At 45.9% G+C, this 19,426-nt stretch overlaps 1 protein-coding gene across 1 annotated transcript in view; it reads right to left on the bottom strand.

Moving 5' to 3' along the window:
* Positions 1 to 19,426, bottom strand: part of bop1 (BOP1 ribosomal biogenesis factor) — a 185,807-nt gene that overhangs the window by 159,704 nt on the left and 6,677 nt on the right. The window contains 2 exon segments of the mRNA XM_078429715.1: positions 1,924 to 2,058; positions 3,955 to 4,188. Coding sequence (XP_078285841.1) covers positions 1,924 to 2,058; positions 3,955 to 4,188 — 369 coding nt within the window.

The following is a 19,426-nucleotide window of genomic DNA, read 5'->3' as shown; positions in this document are numbered from 1 at the left end:
GATTTTTTCAGTGTCGTCGAATTGGAGGAAAGGTTTGATTTTAGCTATGGTACGAAGTTGGAAGTTAGTGTTACGTGTACCCAAGTACAGCGAAAAGTTTTTTTGTTGCGTGCTATCCAGTCAGCGGAACAAAAAACATGATTACAATCAAGCCCCCCGCAGTGTACCGACATATAAATAATAAACAATGATAAACCATATGGAACAAAGTCATTGATATAATATCAGAAACAAGCAGCAAATTTCTCCACTGTAAACTCCCTGAGACAACAATGTGCTAACCAGATAATCGTACCCAGCAAGTAATTCTGGTGCAGCTGCAAATATTGGTCCAGGAACCAGCCAGAGGCCATGAGATTTTTTTCAGTCGACACGAGAGGCTGCGTGGCATTGCAATTTCACATATTATCCAACATTTCCACACTGCCCTGGATGGCAGGGCTGGATTTTGTGCTCAACTCTCCAAACCAGCGTTTCTCAACTTTTTTCCCATTGCGGAACCCTTGAAATAATTTTCATGTCTCAGGGAACCCCTACATAAAAATTATTATATATCTTTATTAATCTCTTTCTTTCTCTTTCATAAACTTAAAGTTCATAAGGCAAACATAATATATTTTTCTGACAACTGGTTTAAGCAAAAAAATAACTTGCATTTTTTTCAAGTTTATTGACAATGCAATATGAATATGAAATGAAACACAAAAGGACTCAAAAATGCATTTACATTTGATTATCCTACTTATCACTGTTTCTCTCGGAACCCCTAGCGACCTCTAGCGGAACCCTAGCGTTCCGGACAACCCTGGTTGAGAAACGCTGCTCTAGACCCAGGGTGTCCTCCCTCAGCTAAGACAATAGACAATAGACAATAGGTGCAGGAGGAAGCCATTCGGCCCTTCGAGCCAGCACCGCCATTCAATGTGATCATGGCTGATCATTCTCAATCAGTACTCCGTCCCTGCATTCTCCCCATACCCCCTGACTCCGCTATCCTTAAGAGCTCTATCTAGCTCTCTCTTGAATGCATTCAGAGAATTGGCCTCCACTGCCTTCTGAGGCAGAGAATTCCACAGATTCACAACTCTGACTGAAAAAGATTTTCCTCATCTCAGTTCTAAATGGCCTACCCCTTATTCTTAAACTGTGGCCCCTTGTTCTGGACTCCCCCAACATTGGGAACATGTTTCCTGCGTCTAACGTGTCCAACCCTTTAATAATCTTATACGTTTCGATAAGATCTCCTCTCATCCTTCTAAATTCCAATGTATACAAGCCTAGTCGCTCCAGTCTTTCAACATATGACAGTCCCGCCATTCCGGGAATTAACCTAGTAAACCTATGCTGTACGCCCTCAATAGCAAGAATATCCTTCCTCAAATTTGGAGACCAAAACTGCACACAGTACTCCAGGTGCGGTCTCACTAGGGCCCTGTACAACTGCAGAAGGAAGGACCTCTTTGCTCCTATACTCAACTCCTCTTGTTATGAAGGCCAACATTCCATTGGCTTTCTTCACTGCCTGCTGTACCTGCATGCTTCCTTTCAGTGACTGATGCACAAGGACATCCGGTGCACAGTGCCACTAAGGGTGCTCGCAGAGCTACAGCTGCAACCAGAAACACTCCACCCAAGGTCCCGGCATTCAGGTTGACCATTTGGACAGGGTACTGGGAAACAGTACTACAAGCAGCAGCTGAATCGAGGAGAAAACCTGGCTGGGTTGACGGAGCAAAGAGAGAGATTGTGATTCCTGTGAAGCCTGTGTTTTAACACTGGAAGCTTTCTGCTGTTGGAGGACACACTGAACTTTTTGTCAGAATGTCCTCAGAGGTAAAATAAGTGAACACAACCCAATCATGTACACCCACCATTAACAACACAAAGGGTTAAAAGCGCGTGAGAAGTCCTGCCTCTCTGTACCTCTTCATCAGAAGTGTCCTCTTGGTACTCATCGGCTGGAGGGGTCAGCCCCAGGTGCTCTGGCTTCAAAATGTGCTCAGACTCTGCCAACTTTCCATGGCTTCCACTTTTCTCTTTCCTGGCAGCTTTACTGATCTGAGAAAGAGAGCCACAAACACAGAACATGTGAAATGAGGCTGTAATTAATGTACTTATTGGATTGTTTCATCCAATTGCCTGATCCTGTCAGCTAGCATCCTGTGGACCAGCACGGACTAATTAAATACAAAGCGGAGGGTGGGCCAACTTAGATCAGAGAGAGAAAAGCAACCTTCCTAGTTCATAGTTTGGTTTGACATACAAGTCACAAGAACGTATAGATTTTACATTTAGATTTAGAGATACAGCGCAGAAGCAGGCCCTTTGGCCCACCAGGTCGTGCCGCCCAGCGATCCCCGCACACTAACACTATCCTACACCCACTAGGAACATTTTTTACATTTGCCCAGCCAATTAACCTACATACCTGTACGTCTTTGGAGTGTGGTAGGAAACCGAAGATCTCGGAGAAAACCCACGCAGGTCACGGGGAGAATGTAGACTCTGTACAGACGGCGCCCGCAGTCGGGATCGAACCTGAGTCTCCGGCGCTGCATTCGCTGTAAGGCAGCACCTCTACCGCTGCGCCACCGTCCTACTATGACAGCGAATGCAGCGCCGGAGACTCAGGTTCGATCCTGACTACGGGTGCTACACTGTAAGGAGTTTGTACGTTCTCCCCGTGACCTGCGTGGGTTTTCTCCGAGATCTTCGGTTTCCTCCCACACTCCAAAGACGTACAGGTATGTAGGTTAATTGGCTGGGTAAATGTTTTAAAAAATTGTCCCTAGTGGGTGTAGGATAGTGTTAATGTGCGGGGATCGCTGGATGGCGCGGACTTGGTGGGCCGAAAAGGCCTGTTTCCGCGCTGTATATATATGATATGATATGATATGATATATGATAAACTTGACTTTACGCGCTAGAAAGATGTTTGAATGGTTTCATGGTTTCATCAGAGGCAACTGATTTCTTATTCTCAATCAAAAAAAGACACAAAGTGCTGGAGTAAACTCAGCGGCTCAGGCAGCATCTCTGGAGAACATGGATAGGTGCCGTTTCGCAGCTATTCATGTCCTGCAGAGATGCTGCCTGACCCACTGAGTTACTACAGCACTGTGTAGAAAAGAACTGCAGATGCTGGTTTAAATCAAAGGTAGACACAAAATGCTGGAGTAACTGGAGAAGGAATGGAGAGAACCCCAGCACTTTGCCTTGTTAGCACAAGACTCCAGCATCTGCAGTTCCTTGTGACTAGTTCCTCTTCTCAATAACTTACAATAGGGCAAGCAAGAGAGAATGGGTCGACTGGGCTTGTATTCACTGGAATTTAGAAGGATGAGAGAGGATCTAAAAGAAACATAAAATTCTTAAGGGATTGGACAGGCTAGATGCAGGAAAAATGGTCCCCATGTTGGGGGAGTTCAGCACCAGGGGGGTCACAGTTTAAGAATAAGGGGTAGGCCATTTAGGACAGATAAGGAAAAACTTTTTCACCCAGAGAGTTGTGAATCTGTGGAATTCTCTGCCACAGAAGACAGTGGAGGCCAATTCACTGGATGTTTTCAAGAGAGAGTTAGATTTAGCTCTTAAAGCTAAAGGAATCAAGGGATATGGGGGAAAAACAGAAACGGGTACTGATTTTGGATGATCAACCATGATCATATTGAATGGTGGTGCTGACTTGAAGGGCCCGAATGGCCTACTCCTGCACCTATTTTCTATGTGCCTGCTCTATCACACAGATTTGTTTATATTTGGAGCACATGGAATCGGGCACCATGCAAGGATTGAGAACTGGATAACAGAGAGCAAAGAAGTGGGAATGAATGGGTCTTTCTCAGCTGGCTCGAAGGGCCAAATGGCCAACTCCTGCACCTATTTTTCTATGTTCTACGTTCTATCCACAATATGTCTCAGGGAAACAAAACATTCACTGCTACTACATCTCACCTTGCTATCCCGCTTTATTAGCTTGTCCTTCGTGCTCTTCTTCTCTTCAACTCCACTGTCGTTGTCTTCATCACCTTTTCCCTCCTTATGGTCACCGTCATCATCATCGTCACCACTCTCTCCCGCATCACTGCTGTCACTCCCAGAGTCCTCCAACCCAGAGAAAAGGCTCTCCTCACTGTCTGTCACGTCATCTCCATCCTCAACAAGTACAGGATTTTCAAAGATGGGAAGCTGCAAAAAAAGATAGTGCCCCAAAATAAATTGAAACATAACGGCACAGATCACTTGTGTCGGAGCTAAAAATAAGCTAATGTGACATCTCAGTCATTATATAGATGTTGCTTGATGGTCCAAGGTTTCAAACTGTGTAAGAAAATGACATTGTTAGATCAATCACAAACTAATTGATGCCCAACTAATTGATGGCAGATGCAGTTTAATGTGGATAATGTCCAATGTTGAAAGATTGGAGCGACTAGGCTTGTATACACTGGAATTTAGAAGGATGAGAGGGGATCTTATCGAAACATATAAGATTATTAAGGGGTTGGACACGTTAGAGGCAGGAAATATGTTCCCAATGTTGCGGGAGTCCAGAACAAGGGGCCACAGTTTAAGAATAAGGGGTAGGCCATTTAGAACTGAGATGAGGAAAAAACGTTTTCAGTCAGAGAGTTGCGAATCTGTGGAATTCTCTGCCTCAGAAGGCGGTGGAGGCCAATTCTCTGAATGCATTCAAGAGAGAGCTAGATAGAGGTCTTAAGGATAGCGGAGTCAGGGGGTATGGGGAGAAGGCAGGAACGGGGTACTGATTGAGAATGATCAGCCTTGATCACATTGAATGGTGGTGCTGGCTCGAAGGGCCGAATGGCTTCCTCCTGCACCTATTGTTTATTGTCTATTGACTACAATGAGGGTCTTTCCTACTCCTTGATAGGTTTTTGTTTAAAATTGTCCAGGTGAGCACATTAATCCATCCTGTTACAAATTTATGGAAACCAGCTTGGGAACCAGATGCTAAACTGGTTATTTGCGGGCGTCACATAGTTCCTCTCAGCCTCGGCTCCCAGAACAGCACTCAGTCTCGCTTCTCGTCCCAGCCACCAATCGTCAACTGCCTCTCGACAACCTGGTGGCACAGAACAATGCAAAACTTTGATCGCAATCTATGCTCTGTTGAAGCGGGCTGTCATGGGTGCCTGCATAGCTGCAAGATCGCCACCTGACGAATCTCTGAATGGAAGATATTTCAGACCACTATCCCACAACCTTCTCCAGCATATAGACTTCAAGGCAGGAAGAAGTCACATTTTACGGCAGCAGACATGCCCAGATCTGATCCTGCACTAATCTGCACCAGAGGAAAGTGACATGCACAGATCAAGCAATTATGGTCAATTCAGCTACTGTATCTGGTTTTCAGCAGTTACTTCAGCACACAGTGACAATAAGTATGGAACTTGGTCCTCGGATGCAAAGTACTCAAAGCATGTGGAGAACATGAGAGCGTAACCTAATAAATAATGGAAGAGAATTAATCAAGGAGGTTAGAATGGCAAACACTGCTGGAGAAACAAAAACATTCATGCAAATTAAAGAGCGAGAACTTAAGAATTTTAAAGCAGGAGTTGGCAATCTGATCTTTCAAACCTCGTATGCCATTCACCAGGATCATGGCTAATTTTATAGCGGAAGAAGATGGCATCATAATATCTCCAGTGGGTTGATTGCCTTTTCAGATCTATCAATCTATCAGAACTCTATCCATCTCGGTTTTGGCTAATCTACACGAATGATCCTCCACAGCCCTAGAGTAGAGAATTCCAAAATTTTAACACCCCTATTCAAGAAGGAATTTCTCATCTCAATCTTTAAAACCTATTCCCTATTTCTGAGACAATGACCCCAGCACTAGAGTCCTCAAACAAAATAAATACCCCAAGTCCACATGAAGGGTATCAACCTAAAACCTAAACTGTCCATTTCCTCCATAAATGCTGCCTAACCCACTGGGTTCCTCCAGTAGCTTGCTTTTTGCTCCAGATTCCAGCATCCACAGACTTGTGCGCCTCTAAAGGCTTGTGAACCAATATAGTGGTTCTTTGTTGTACTAACTTGATGGCAAGTACATACTTTCTTAGGTTATGGAAACAAGACCAAAAGATAGACACAAAATGTTGGAGTAACTCAGCGGGACAGGCAGCATCTCTGGATAGGAGGAATGGGTGATGTTTCGGGTCGAGACCCTTCTTCAGACAAGAACGGATAATATTCCAGGTGCCAAATAATTGCACCAACATCTTTAGTCCTGTATTCAAATCCTCTCATTATAAAATCTTATGTGTAGGAAAGAACTGCAAATGCTGGTTTAAATCGAAGGTAGACAAAAAATGCTGGAGTAACTCAGCGGGAAAGGCAGCATCTCTGGAGAGAAGGAATGGGTGACATTTCGGGTAGAGACCCTTCTTCAGACTGAAGATGGGTCTCGACCCGAAACGTCACCCATAAAATCTCATGTACTATTTTCCTCCTTAATTGCCTCCTGCACCTACACGTTAACTTTGAGGGACTTGCATATGAGACCACCAAGACCCTGTGATGGTCAACATTTCCCAATCTGTCATTGTTTGAAAGATGATCTTCTTTTCTGTTTTGTGCACTGAAGTGGATGATTTCATTATTTTCCATCTGCCATCCTTTCACTCAGATTGCCAATGTCCTCTCTCCAACCTCCTCCCTGTTCACAACCTCAGTTTGGCAACATCAGCAACAAAGATGACATTCGACAATTCATGTTGTAGATTGTGAATAGCTGTGGCCCAAGCACCCCACTAGTCATAGCCTGCCAGCTGAGAAAGACCCATTCATTCCCACTCTTTGCTCTCTGTTACCAAGTTCTCAATCCTTGCATGGTGCCCGATTTCATGTGCTCCAAATATAAACAAATCTGTGTGATAGAGGAGGCACATAGAAAATAGGTGCAGGAATAGGCCATCGGCCCTTCAAGTCACCCATTCCTTATCTCCCGAGACGTTGCCTGTCCCGCTGAGTTATTCCAGCATTTTGTGTCTCGCTACAGGGAGAAGTTGGACAGACTTGATGTTTTGTCTGGAACACAGTTGGTTGAGGGAACACCTGAAAGTATATAAAATTATGAGAGGCAGAGATGTGGTAGGCAGTCAGAACGTTTTTCCCCAGGGTGGGAATATGAAATACCACAGGCAGAGTTTTAAGGTGAGAAGGGCAAAGTTTAAAAGAAGTGTGCAGGGCAAGTTTTGTTGTTTTTCTGCACTGAGGGTAGTAAGAGCATGGGACATGCTGCAAGGGGTGGTGGTGGATGCAGATACAATCAGTGGCATTAAGAGGTGATTGGATAGGCACACGGTCATGCAGGGAAAGTAGGGATATGGACTAAATCTGAGCAGATAAGAGTTGGTCTTGGTATCACGTTTGGCACAGATACTGTGGGGCAAAGTGCCTTTTCTTGTGCTATTCTGTTCTATTCTCCAAAAATCTATCGAAAGCCCATTCAATATGATCATGGCTGATCATCCAAAATCAGTATCCCGTTCCTGCTTTATCCCCCATATCCCTTGATTCCGTTAGCCCTAAGAGCTAAATCTAACTCTCTCTTGAAAACATCCAGTCAACCAGCCTCCACTGCCTTCTGTGGCAGAGAATTCCACAGATTCACAACTCTCTGGGTGAAAAAGTTTTTCCTCATCTCAGTCCTAATTGGCCTACCCCTTATTCTTACCATGTGACCTCTGATTCTGGACTCCCCCAACATCGGGAACATTTTTCCTGCATCCAGCCTGTCCAATCCCTTAAGAATGCTATATGTTGCTATAAGGTCCCCTCTCATCCTTCTAAATTCCAGTGAATATAAGCACAGACAATCCATTCTTTCATCATATGTCAGACCCACCATTCCAGGAACTAACCTGGTGAACCTACGCTGCACTCCCTCAATAGCACGAATGTCCTTCCAGATATGTGAACTGAGCCCAGTCCATTACACAAGCTGGCCTCAGTTCACTATTATTGCCACCTCGGGAAAACAGCCAACATAATCAAGGATCATTTACAACCCTGTCATCCCCTCTTCGAAGCACTCCCTCAATAGCAAGAATGTCCTTCCTCAAATTGGGAGACCAAAACTGCACATAATACACCAGGTGTGGTCTCACCAGGGCCCTGTACAACTGCAGTAGGACCTCCTTGCTCCTCTACTCAAATTCTCTCGCTATGAATGCCAACATGCCATTTGCGTTCTTCACTGCCTACTGTAGCTGTATACTTACTTTCAGTAACTGATGTACAAATACACCCAAGCCTCGTTGCACATCCCCTTTTCCTAATCTGACACCATTCATATAATATGCAGATGCAGCTCTGAAGGACTTTGGTTAGGCTGCGTGCAGTTCTGATCTCCCCATTACAGGAAAGATGTAGAAAGGGTGCAGAGAGCTTTTACCAGAATTATGCCTGGATTGGAGTGCATCGGCTACAGGGAGAACGTGTGGGGAAAATACACATTTTTCCTACACATTTTGCCGCTCCACTGCGAAACCTCATCAAGGTATGCCGACTTTGAAGAAGTTCTCCTCCTCTCTCCAACGAGAGTTCAGCAACATCCTCTCTCACTGCTTCCCCTCTGTGATTCCTCCTTCCCTCCAACTAACCACGTCTTAACCCAGACCCGTAACCGCAGCCACGTTTGTTTTCTCAGGACTTGCCTGAGCCTCCATTCTTTACCCCAGGGTTCCAGTCATCCCAGTTCAGACCCAATCAGGACTATAGGTTCCGACAGTCGATCTGCCATTTTTCACAAATTCCGTAATCTCCGACTACATTCTATCTCTGTCCCACCCCCTCCCCTGACATCAGTCTGAAGGGTCTCGACCCGAAACGTCACCCATTCCTTATCTCCCGAGACGTTGTCTGTCCCGCTGAGTTATTCCAGCATTTTGTGTCTCGCTACAGGGAGAAGTTGGACAGACTTGATGTTTTGTCTGGAACACAGTAGGCCATAGACAATAGACAATAGAAAATAGGTGCAGGAGAAGGCCATTCAGCCCTTCGAGCCAGCACCGCCATTCAATGTGATCATGGCTGATCATTCTCAATCAATACCCCGTTCCTGCCTTCTCCCCATACCCCCTGACTCTGCTATCCTTAAGAGCTCTATCTAGCTCTCTCTTGAATGTATTCAGAGAATTGGCCTCCACTGCCCTCTGAGGCAGAGAATTCCACAGATTCACAACTCTCTGACTAAAAAAGTTTTTCCTCATCTCTGTTCTAAATGGCCTACCCCTTATTCTTAAACTGTGGCCCCTGGTTCTGGACTCCCCCAACATTGGGAACATGTTTCCTGCCTCTAACGCGTCCAACCCCTTAATAATTTTATACGTTTCGATAAGATCCCCTCTCATCCTTCTAAATTCCAGTGTATACAAACCTAGTCGCTCCAGTCTTTCAACACATGATAGTCCCGCCATTCCGGGAATTAACCTAGTAAACCTACGCTGCACGCCCTCAATAGCAAGAATATCCTTCCTCAAATTTGGAGACCAAAACTGCACACAGTACTCCAGGTGCGGTCTCACTAGGGCCCTGTACAACTGCAGAAGGACCTCTTTGCTCCTATACTCAACTCCTCTTGTTATGAAGGCCAACATTCCATTGGCTTTCTTCACTGCCTGCTGTACCTGCATGCTTCCTTTCAGTGACTGATGCACTAAGACACCCAGATCACGTTGTACATCCCCCTTTCCTAACTTGACACCATTCAGATAATAATCTGCCTTCCTATTCTTACCACCAAAGTGGATAACCTCACACTTATCTACATTAAACTGCATCTGCCATGCATCCGCCCACTCACACAACCTGTCCAAGTCACCCTGCAACCTCATAGCATCTTCCTCACAGTTCACACTGCCACCTAGCTTTGTATCATCGGCAAATTTGCTAATGGTACTTTTAATCCCTTCATCCAAGTTGAGGGAACACCTGAAAGTATATAAAATTATGAGAGGCAGAGATGTGGCAGGCAGTCAGAACGTTTTTCCCCAGGGTGGGAATATGAAATACCACAGGCAGAGTTTTAAGGTGAGAAGGGCAAAGTTTAAAAGAAATGTGCAGGGCAAGTTTTGTTATTTTTCTGCACTGAGGGTAGTGAGAGCATGGGACATGCTGCAATGGGTGGTGGTGGATGCAGATACAATCAGTGGCATTTAAGAGGTGATCGGATAGGCACACGGTCATGCAGGGAAAGTAGGGATATGGACTAAATGCGAGCAGATAAGAGTTGGTCTTGGTATCACGTTTGGCACAGATACTGTGGGACAAAGTGCCTTTTCTTGTGCTGTTCTGTTCTATTCTCCAAAAATCTATCGAAAGCCCTTTGAAAAATTACGCACGCCACCTCCACTTGTTCCCCTTTATCTATTCCATGTGCACATCTTCAAAGGACTCAAGAGTCATGACGTCAGGGTCGGACAGCATGGAAACAGGCCCTTCGGCCCGATTCATCCATGCCGACCAAGATACTCCGTCAATGCTAATTCCATTTGCCTGCTTTTGGCCCATATCCCTCGAAACATTTCCAAACCATTTCTGCACCAAGTCAAACACAATTTCCCTTTCATAAATTCATGCTGACTCTGCTCAGTAAAATAGAATAGCCCAAAGAGAAAGACTGCAGAAACAGGCAAAATAACAACACTGCTAAAAAGATGCAGAGGCAGGATAGATGCAACAGCTTGAAATCAGATTTTTTACATTTTGAACCAACCAGGTAACAATTTGTTTTGTGAAATTCTGGTAGGATAAGTTGAAGAGGAAATCCACAGAGGAATTAGAGGAACAACGGGTATAGCAATCATTGTTCCAGAGATTCAGATGGATTGGGCAGAGAAACAGTAAATGGAGAAGTGGGAATGAAATTCCTAAAACGTCTACACAAGTATGTGAGTGGGCTGGAGGTGTTGCCAGATCCGGCAGAAGAGTAAGGAAACAGCTCAAAAAAGAATGGCTGCAAGAGGAGAGACCCTCGGGGAATGATGGCCGACCGCAGCATGCAACAAGGGGAATAGTCACAAAAACCCTCGATTGGATCACAAAAGAGGGACTTGAACTGGAAGTATAGGTTGTCACAGGACGGTACAGCACGGGGAAAAGGTTTCTTGAAAAAGAATGACTGTGAAGGTAGAAAATGTACATTCTATTAAGGAAGTAAAATTATGGGACCAAAACATCTCACTGGGGTTGGTGGAGGCGGGGGGGGGGGGGGGGGGTATTTGGAAGAAACCAGCAGAGATTTCAAAAGGAACAAAAGTGGAGAAAAAAAAATCGCTGCACTGAAGTGTCAGCCAGGATTTGTATGCTCAGGTTTCCAGAGTGGGACTTGAACCCAAAAACCTTGAACTCAGGAATGCAACCCACTAAGCCAGAGCAGACAATCACAACATCCGGCAAATGCACAAATATGCATTCTGAAGCTACCGCAGTGTTTTATCCTGATGTACTCTCTTAACTGCACACTTGGCTGAAGGTCCTTCAGTGTACGAGGAGCAGAGGTACAATTCCTACACATCAGCTCTGGCACAGAGTAACACAACACTCTGAAACAGTAACTGGAGGAAGCAAACACTTCTCACACTGTCTCCCTTCCAACTGTGGACTATTTGACTGCAATCAAATGTGTCTCGCAGGCTTTCATAATAATAATAATAATAATAATATTCATTTATTGTCATTGCAACGAGTACAACGAAATTAAAAAATAGCCAATCCAAGATATTTACCGTCTCTCACAAAGGCCAAGCACACAAAGGGCGGTGGGTGTATGGAACAAGCTGTCAGAGGAGATAGTTGAAGCAGGGACTATCCCAACGTTTAAGAAACAGTTAGACAGGAATGGAATGGAATACTTTATTGTCACATGTGACAAGGCACAGTGAAATTCTTTGCTTGCATACCCAAGGTATGCAAATAGTCGTCACATAAACGGCGCCAACAGGTACATGGATAGGACATATAAGAAAATTATTGCAGATGCTGGTACAAATCGATTTATTCACAAAATGCTGGAGTAACTCAGCAAGTCAGGCAGCATCTCGGGAGAGAAGGAATGGGTGACGTTTCGGGTCGAGACCCTTCTTCAGACTGATGTCAGGGGGGCGGGACAAAGGAAGGATATAGGTGGAGACAGGAAGATAGAGGGAGATCTGGGAAGGAGGAGGGAAAGGGAGGGACAGAGCAACTGTCTAAAGTTGGAGAAGTCGATGTTCATACCACTGGGCTGCAAACTGCCCAGGCGAAATATGAGGTGCTGTTCCTCCAATTTCCGGTGGGCTTCACTATGGCACTGGAGGAGGCCCATGACAGAAAGGTCAGACTGGGAATGGTAGGGGGAGTTGAAGTGCTGACTATTTGACTGCAATCAAATGTAGCACTTCAACTCCCCCTCCCATTCCCAGATCTCCCTCTATCTCCCGGGGGAGGGAGAGGGAGAGGGAGAGGGAGAGGGAGAGGGAGAGGGAGAGGGAGAGGGAGAGGGAGAGGGAGAGGGAGAGGGAGAGGGAGAGGGAGAGGGAGAGGGAGAGGGAGAGGGAGAGGGAGAGGGAGAGGGAGAGGGAGAGGGAGAGGGAGAGGGAGAGGGAGAGGGAGAGGGAGAGGGAGAGGGAGAGGGAGAGGGAGAGGGAGAGAAGCAGCGTTTGAGTTATATTTTGTAAGAAGGCAGCAAGCTACAGTTTTGATTTAACTACCTGTTTTGGTTTTGTGTACCTGTCTGCAAACAGTTAAGTTTATCTGTTTTTGGAAAAGACTAAATATATGGAATTTAAGTTTGAAAACAAGAACTTTTCTGTCTTCATTTCCAGCACCCACACCTCCCAACCTTCAAGAGAAAAGCTCCCGACCTCTCAAGACATCACAATGGTGGAGAATGCCAGATAAGAAGGGGTGTGTGAGTACGAATGTCCATCAGTGATTTGACTATCCGCTTGGCACAATTGAGAACCAGTGAGAACAACATGGAGGAAATGTTGAAGATGCTGGCTCAGAGTAACCAGCTCCAAATAGAGACGAGCCGGGCTCTTTTGGAGGAACAAGTAAAATCCTTTATAGGCCTTGCAAACTACTATAGACGCTTTGTTCCCAACTTCTCTGATCTAATTGCCCCCCTAACAGATCTGACAACTAAAAGACAGTCCCGAATGGTGAAATAGTCACAGGAAGCAGAGGAGGCTTTCACCAGCCTGAAGAAGGCCTTGTGTTCCCACCCAGTTCTGGCCGTCCCAGACTTCAACAAGGAGTTTGTTGTTCAGGTAGATGCCTCAGAGGTGGGTCTTGGGGTGGTACTCTCTCAGATACAGAAGGGTGAGGAGCACCCAATCCTCTACAGTAGCAGAAAGCTTTTGGCCCATGAGAAAAGATACTCTACACCGGAGAAAGAATGTCTGGCAATTAAGTGGGCCCTTGAAACCCTTCGCTATTACCTTATTGGGCGCAAATTCACTCTACTCACAGACCATGCTCCTTTGCAATGGATGTCAAGAAATAGGGAAACGAACAGTCGAGTAACAAGATGGTTTCTCAGCCTCCAGGCTTTTAACTTCTCGGTTGTCCACAGGGCAGGTCGGAAACATGGGAATGCAGATGCCCTTTCCCGAAGAGACGTCCTGTGGGCCTCCTTCCCCAGTCCGGAGGCCTCAAGTCAGGGGAGGGGGAAATGTGATATCATGAGAGGTAGAGTCATAGAGGGGAGATACATTTCCTCCCGGTGGATGCAACAAGGACTACAAACCATCATGGCTGCCAGTAAAGACTACAAAACCCATAGTCAGCAGGGCTGCCTGCCCTGTTGCCACTGATTGCTGCTGACACTGATTGCTGCTGATTGCTGCTGACACTGATTGCTGCTGATTGCTGCTGACACTGATTGCTGCCCAGCTGAACCAGATGAGCTGATTGCCTCAGTGAGAGCGCTAAAAGGGAAGGGAAGCAGTATATTTAAAGAGAGAGACAACGACTGGAGTAGAGAGGGAGAGAAGCAGTGTTTGAGTTATATTTTGTAAGAAGGCAGCAAGCTACAGTTTTGATTTAACTACCTGTTTTGGTTTTGTGTACCTGTCTGCAAACAATTAAGTTTATCTGTTTTTGGAAAAGACTAAATATATGGAATTTAAGTTTGAAAACAAGAACTTTTCTGTCTTCATTTCCGGCACCCACACCTCCCAACCTTCAAGAGAAAAGCTCCCGACCTCTCAAGACATCACAACATGGATAGGACATGTTTGGAGGGATATGGGCCAAATGCAGGCAGGTAGGACGTGAAGCAGGGACATGTCCTCCAGTATGGGCTAGTTGGGCCGAAGGGCCTGTTTCCACGCTGTATCACCCAAGGACTCCAAGCACAAAACAGAATCTGCTCATATCCTACAATGGAACCAGCCAGTTCTCACATTCAGCAGAAGCATTTGTTGTGGCCAAACAAACGTCCTGGAGGAGCAAGATGTCTGGTCAGAGAAATACAGATGTTACACATCCTACAACATTTTCCATAGCAATTTATTTGAGCTTACTTCGAAAGCAAAGCATTTCTACAACTCTCCAGAGTGGTGGATGAGTGCTACAGCCCAGTTTGGATTTCCACCTGCCATTTCTTCCATTTCCCACCGAAGCAAAGGAATGACTTCCATACACTTATTGCCGACCTTAGGAACAAGCAAGATGGTGCCGGAGCGTGACGACCCTTTGTGTGCCAGTCCCAAAGAGCATCTATTATCATCCACAACAATCATTCCACTCTTTAAAATTTCTATTACATTCTGCAGTCTAGTTATTTATTTCTTTGCACTCCCTGTTGTGCGTGGGAACGGCTTCATTCTATTCATGTACAGTACGATGTGACAGGCTAGCACACAAAGCTTCTCACCGTTATCGCGGTATACATGGCAATAGTAAAGCCATACCAACACCTTAGGAGAAGGTACCAACTTGTGTATACAGAGCTCAAACTATTCTTCTGAAGGAAATTACTTCTGGGTGCTTTGTAAGTAGGAAATCAGCCGAGAGAGGTACGATATGCTAACCAGAATTGAGAGGGATTGAGCATTAAACTCCATGTAGCACTTCAAGAGAATGCAAAAGCAAACAAAATTTGTGAATAAGGTTGGTAAAATTAGGAAGGGAAGACTTTTAACATAGAGAAGATGTTTGACTCCTTTGACTCCTCCCACTTCCTCCAAACCAGAGGCGTAGCTATGTGCACTCGCATGGGCCCTAGCTACGCCTGCCTCTTTGTCGGGTACGTCGAACAATCCCTGTTCCGGATGTACACTGGCCCCATCCCCGAACTCTACCTCCGCTACATCGACGACTGCATTGGTGCTACCTCTTGTACCCATGCAGAACTCACTGACTTCATACACTTCACCTCCAATTTCCATCCTGCCCTTAAATATACCTGGACTATCTCCAACATCTCCCTCCCGTTTCTGGACCTCACCATCTCCATCACAGGAGACAGACTAGTGACGGACATTTACTATAAACCCACTGACTCACACAGCTATCTGGACTACACTTCTTCCCACCCTGACCCCTGCAAAAAGTCTATCCCCTACTCCCAATTCCTCCGTCTACGCCGCATCTGCGCCCGGGATGAGGTGTTTCACACTAGGGCTTCGGAGATGTCCTCGTTCTTCAGGAAACGGGGCTTCCCCTCCTCCATTATAAATGAGGCTCTCACTAAGGTCTCTTCTACATCCCGCAACTCCGCTCTTGCTCCCCCTCCCCCCACTCGCAACAAGGACAGAATCCCCCTCGTTCTCACCTTCCACCTCACCAGCCAGCGGATCAAACAAATTATCCGCCAACATTTCCGTCACCTACGGGACCCCACCACTGGCCATATCTTCCCATCCCCTCCCCTCTCTGCGTTCCGCAGAGACCGTTCCCTCCGCAACTCCCTGGTCCACCCGTCCCTTCCTACCCAAACCACCCCAACCCCGGGCACTTTCCCCTGCAATCGCACGAGATGCAACACCTGTCCCTTTACCTCCCCCCTCAACTCCATCCAAGGACCCAAACAGTCTTTCCAGGTGAGACAAAGGTTCACCTGCACCTCCTCCAACCTCATCTATTGCATCCGCTGCTCTAGACGCCAACTTATTTACCGAGTTGGCCGAGCACTTCAACTCCCCCTACCATTCCCAGTCTGACCTTTCTGTCATGGGCCTCTTCCAGTGCCATAGTGAGGCCCACCGGAAATTGGAGGAACAGCACCTCATATTTCGCCTGGGCAGTTTGCAGCCCAGTGGTATGAACATCGACTTCTCCAACTTTAGATAGTTCCTCTGTCCCTCTCTTCCCCTCCTCCTTCCCAGATCTCCCTCTATCTTCCTGTCTCCACCTATATCCTTCCTTTGTCCCGCCCCCCCTGACATCAGTCTGAAGAAGGGTCTGGACCCGAAACGTCACCCCGAGATGCTGCCCGACCTGCTGAGTTACTCCAGCACTTTGTGAATAAATACCTTCGATTTGTACCAGCATCTGCAGTTATTTTCTTATACTTTTAACATAGAAGCAGACTCAACAGCAGTATGTTCCAGGCACCAATCATTCTCTGTGCAAAACAAAAACTTGTCTCGCAAATCTATTTTAAATTTTCCTCATCTTAAACCTATGTCCTTTGGTATTTGATATTTCCACCCTGATAAAAAGATTCTGACTATCTATCCCATCAGTGGCTCGTAACATTGGATACTTTGAATACTTTCACTAGGTCACCCCCCTCCTCCCCCTCCCCCCCCAGCCTTTAGCGTTCCAGAGAAAACAACCCAAGTTTGTCTTGAGTGCTAATTCCCTCTAATCCAGGCAACATACCGGTCGGTGAACCTCTGTATCTTCTTCAAAACCTCCACAACCTTCCTGTAATGCAGTGACCAGAACTGCACACAATGGTTCAAATGGGTCCAAATCATTATTTTATGCAGCTGCAACATGACTTACCGACTTTGCCATTTAATACCCACCCAAACAAATTGGCAAATATGCATACGCCTTCTTTACCACCTTGTTCATTTGTGTTGCCACATTCTGAGAGCTATGGCCTTGCACCCCAAGATCCCGCCACATATCAATGCATTTTACTCGAAGATATCACAAAATGCTGGAGTAACTCAGCGAGTCAGACAGCATCTCTGGAGAGAAGAAATGGGTGACGTTTCGGGTCGAGACCCTTCTTCAGACTGATGTCGGGGGGGCGGGACAAAGAAAGGATGTAGGTGGAGACAGGAAGACAATGGGAGAAATGGGAAGGGGGAGCGGGGGAAGAGAGGGACAGGGGAGCTATCTAAAGTTAGAGAAGTCAATGTTCATACCGCTGGGCTGTAAGCTGCCCAAGCGAAATAAGAGTCGCTGTTCCTCCAATTTGCGGTGGACCTCACTGTTTTCTCTGTACTTTCCTCTTGCATTTGATCTCTCAAAATGCATCACTAATCGCAAAGACCATAACTGCAACCTAGATGGGTTCATCATTACTCGGGAGCACAATGAATGTCCATTTTCTTCAAGTTTTGATCTTTTAAGGAAACCAAAACATGTAAATTGTAGTAATAGATGGAGTCAAAAGAAAAAGCAAACATGGGGATGGGAAGATGAAGGTGGAGACATCCAGGAGGATGATATGCAGGAATACAGGCTACTGACAATGGCAACCATTTGGGCAGAGAAGGGCAGAGGGAATCAGAACTGGATGAGAGGAGGAGGAGGGGGAGCCTGTGGGTGAAGCATATGGGTAGTAGCTGGATGTAACCAGGATAGAAGCAAAAAGGAATGATGGGGGGCTGGAAGAGTTGGTGTGGGAAAGAGGATGCAAATGAGAGAACTGTAGGTGAATCAGAAGACATGGGTGGGAAACAGGGAAAAACATAACTGAGGTGAGGGTCACCTAAAACTGGACAAATTCACATTTTCAACCATTGGGCTGTACCCTACCCAGGTGAAAAATAGGGTGTTGATCCTCTAATTTTTGTTGAGCCTCACGTTGGCAATGGAGAAGGCCTAGTTTAGTTTAGAGATATAGCGCGGAAACAGGATCTTTCGGCCCATTGTGGACAGAGAGCAGGTGCTGTGCATATCAGTCACCTCGTCTGTGCTTGGTCTCATCGATCTAAAGACCACCATATCGAGAGCACCGCATACAGGTAGATGAGGTTGGAGGAGGTGCAAGCGAGTTTTTGCCTGGAAAGGATGTTTTGGGTCCCTGGATGGTGGTGAGGAAGGAGGTGCAAGAACATGCATTGCAGCCCCTGCAATGGCTGGGGGAAGTAGCAGGGGCCAGGGAAGGATAAGCATAACAGGGAAAGTGGAAAGAGGTGAAGAGGAGAAGGATCTTGCAGCTAGCAGAAATTATGTGCCGGATGTAGAAGCAGATAAGGTGAAAGATAGTGACTGGGATTTGTTCAATTCGGAGGGAGGTCGGGCGAGAGTAGAAGTCCAGGAAACAGAGGAAATGCAAGAGAGGGATCCATCAATTACAGAAGGAAATCCATGTTTTCTGAAAAGGGAGGATATTTCAGATTTTCCAATATGTTAGTGTATTATGGAAATAAAATGTGCCAATTCCAAGGATAAACATTTTGCCAACCTCACTGACCAAAATTGAACAATGTAGCTGATTCCAACACAATCTTCCACCCCAAACCCACAAAACCAAGTTAACATATTAAGTTGTCGCAGATGCTTCAAGAGCCTTTGGCTGTATTCCTATGAGATACACTTGTTGTTACATGACAACAGATATCCACAATCTCAGCAAAAAAACAAACTGCTGGTGGAACTCAGCGGGTCAGGCAGCATCCGTGGGAGGAAATAGACAAAAGATATTTCAAGTCAGACTGATGGAGTGGTAGGAAGGAAGGTGCTAGAAAGAGAAAAGGGCTGGGTCGAGTAGTCATGTGATACATAGATCAGAGATTGCAGTCACAGACGATTTAAGTGGGGAAGAGTAGGGTGGAGATGGTATCCAAGGCAGAAGGTGATGTGGAAAAAGGGTGAAAATGGTGGATTCTATGGAGAAAGGAAGGTGGGTTATGAAATATCGGACCTGAAGGAGGGACAGTGGGAAGAAAGGAGCAGGGAGATGGGGGGGGGGGGGGAGGGCAGAAATTCAGGGGACCTAGAGTATGGAGGAGTAGGTGATGAGACTGTTGTCTGTACATAACCCTCTTCTATCCAGCCAGAACTGGCCCTGATCGGGATATGATCAGAGCTAGATTGCCCAGCATATAATTCCAAAACTGAGCTAACGTGGAATGGCGATTCTATAATTCAGCAGCTTGTAAGCAGTGTGTGTGTGTGTGTGTGCATATGTTCCTGTGCACATATAAGCAAGAACACAAGGTTTTCTTCACTGAAAAACATTCCTAGCTGAAAGAAGACACGCAAGTTTACC

Source organism: Rhinoraja longicauda, chromosome 2 (assembly GCF_053455715.1).
Source record: "Rhinoraja longicauda isolate Sanriku21f chromosome 2, sRhiLon1.1, whole genome shotgun sequence".
In the NCBI taxonomy this organism is placed as follows: domain Eukaryota; kingdom Metazoa; phylum Chordata; class Chondrichthyes; order Rajiformes; family Arhynchobatidae; genus Rhinoraja; species Rhinoraja longicauda.
Note: the sequence above shows the minus strand (reverse complement) of the source record. Positions and strands in the feature narration are given on the sequence as shown.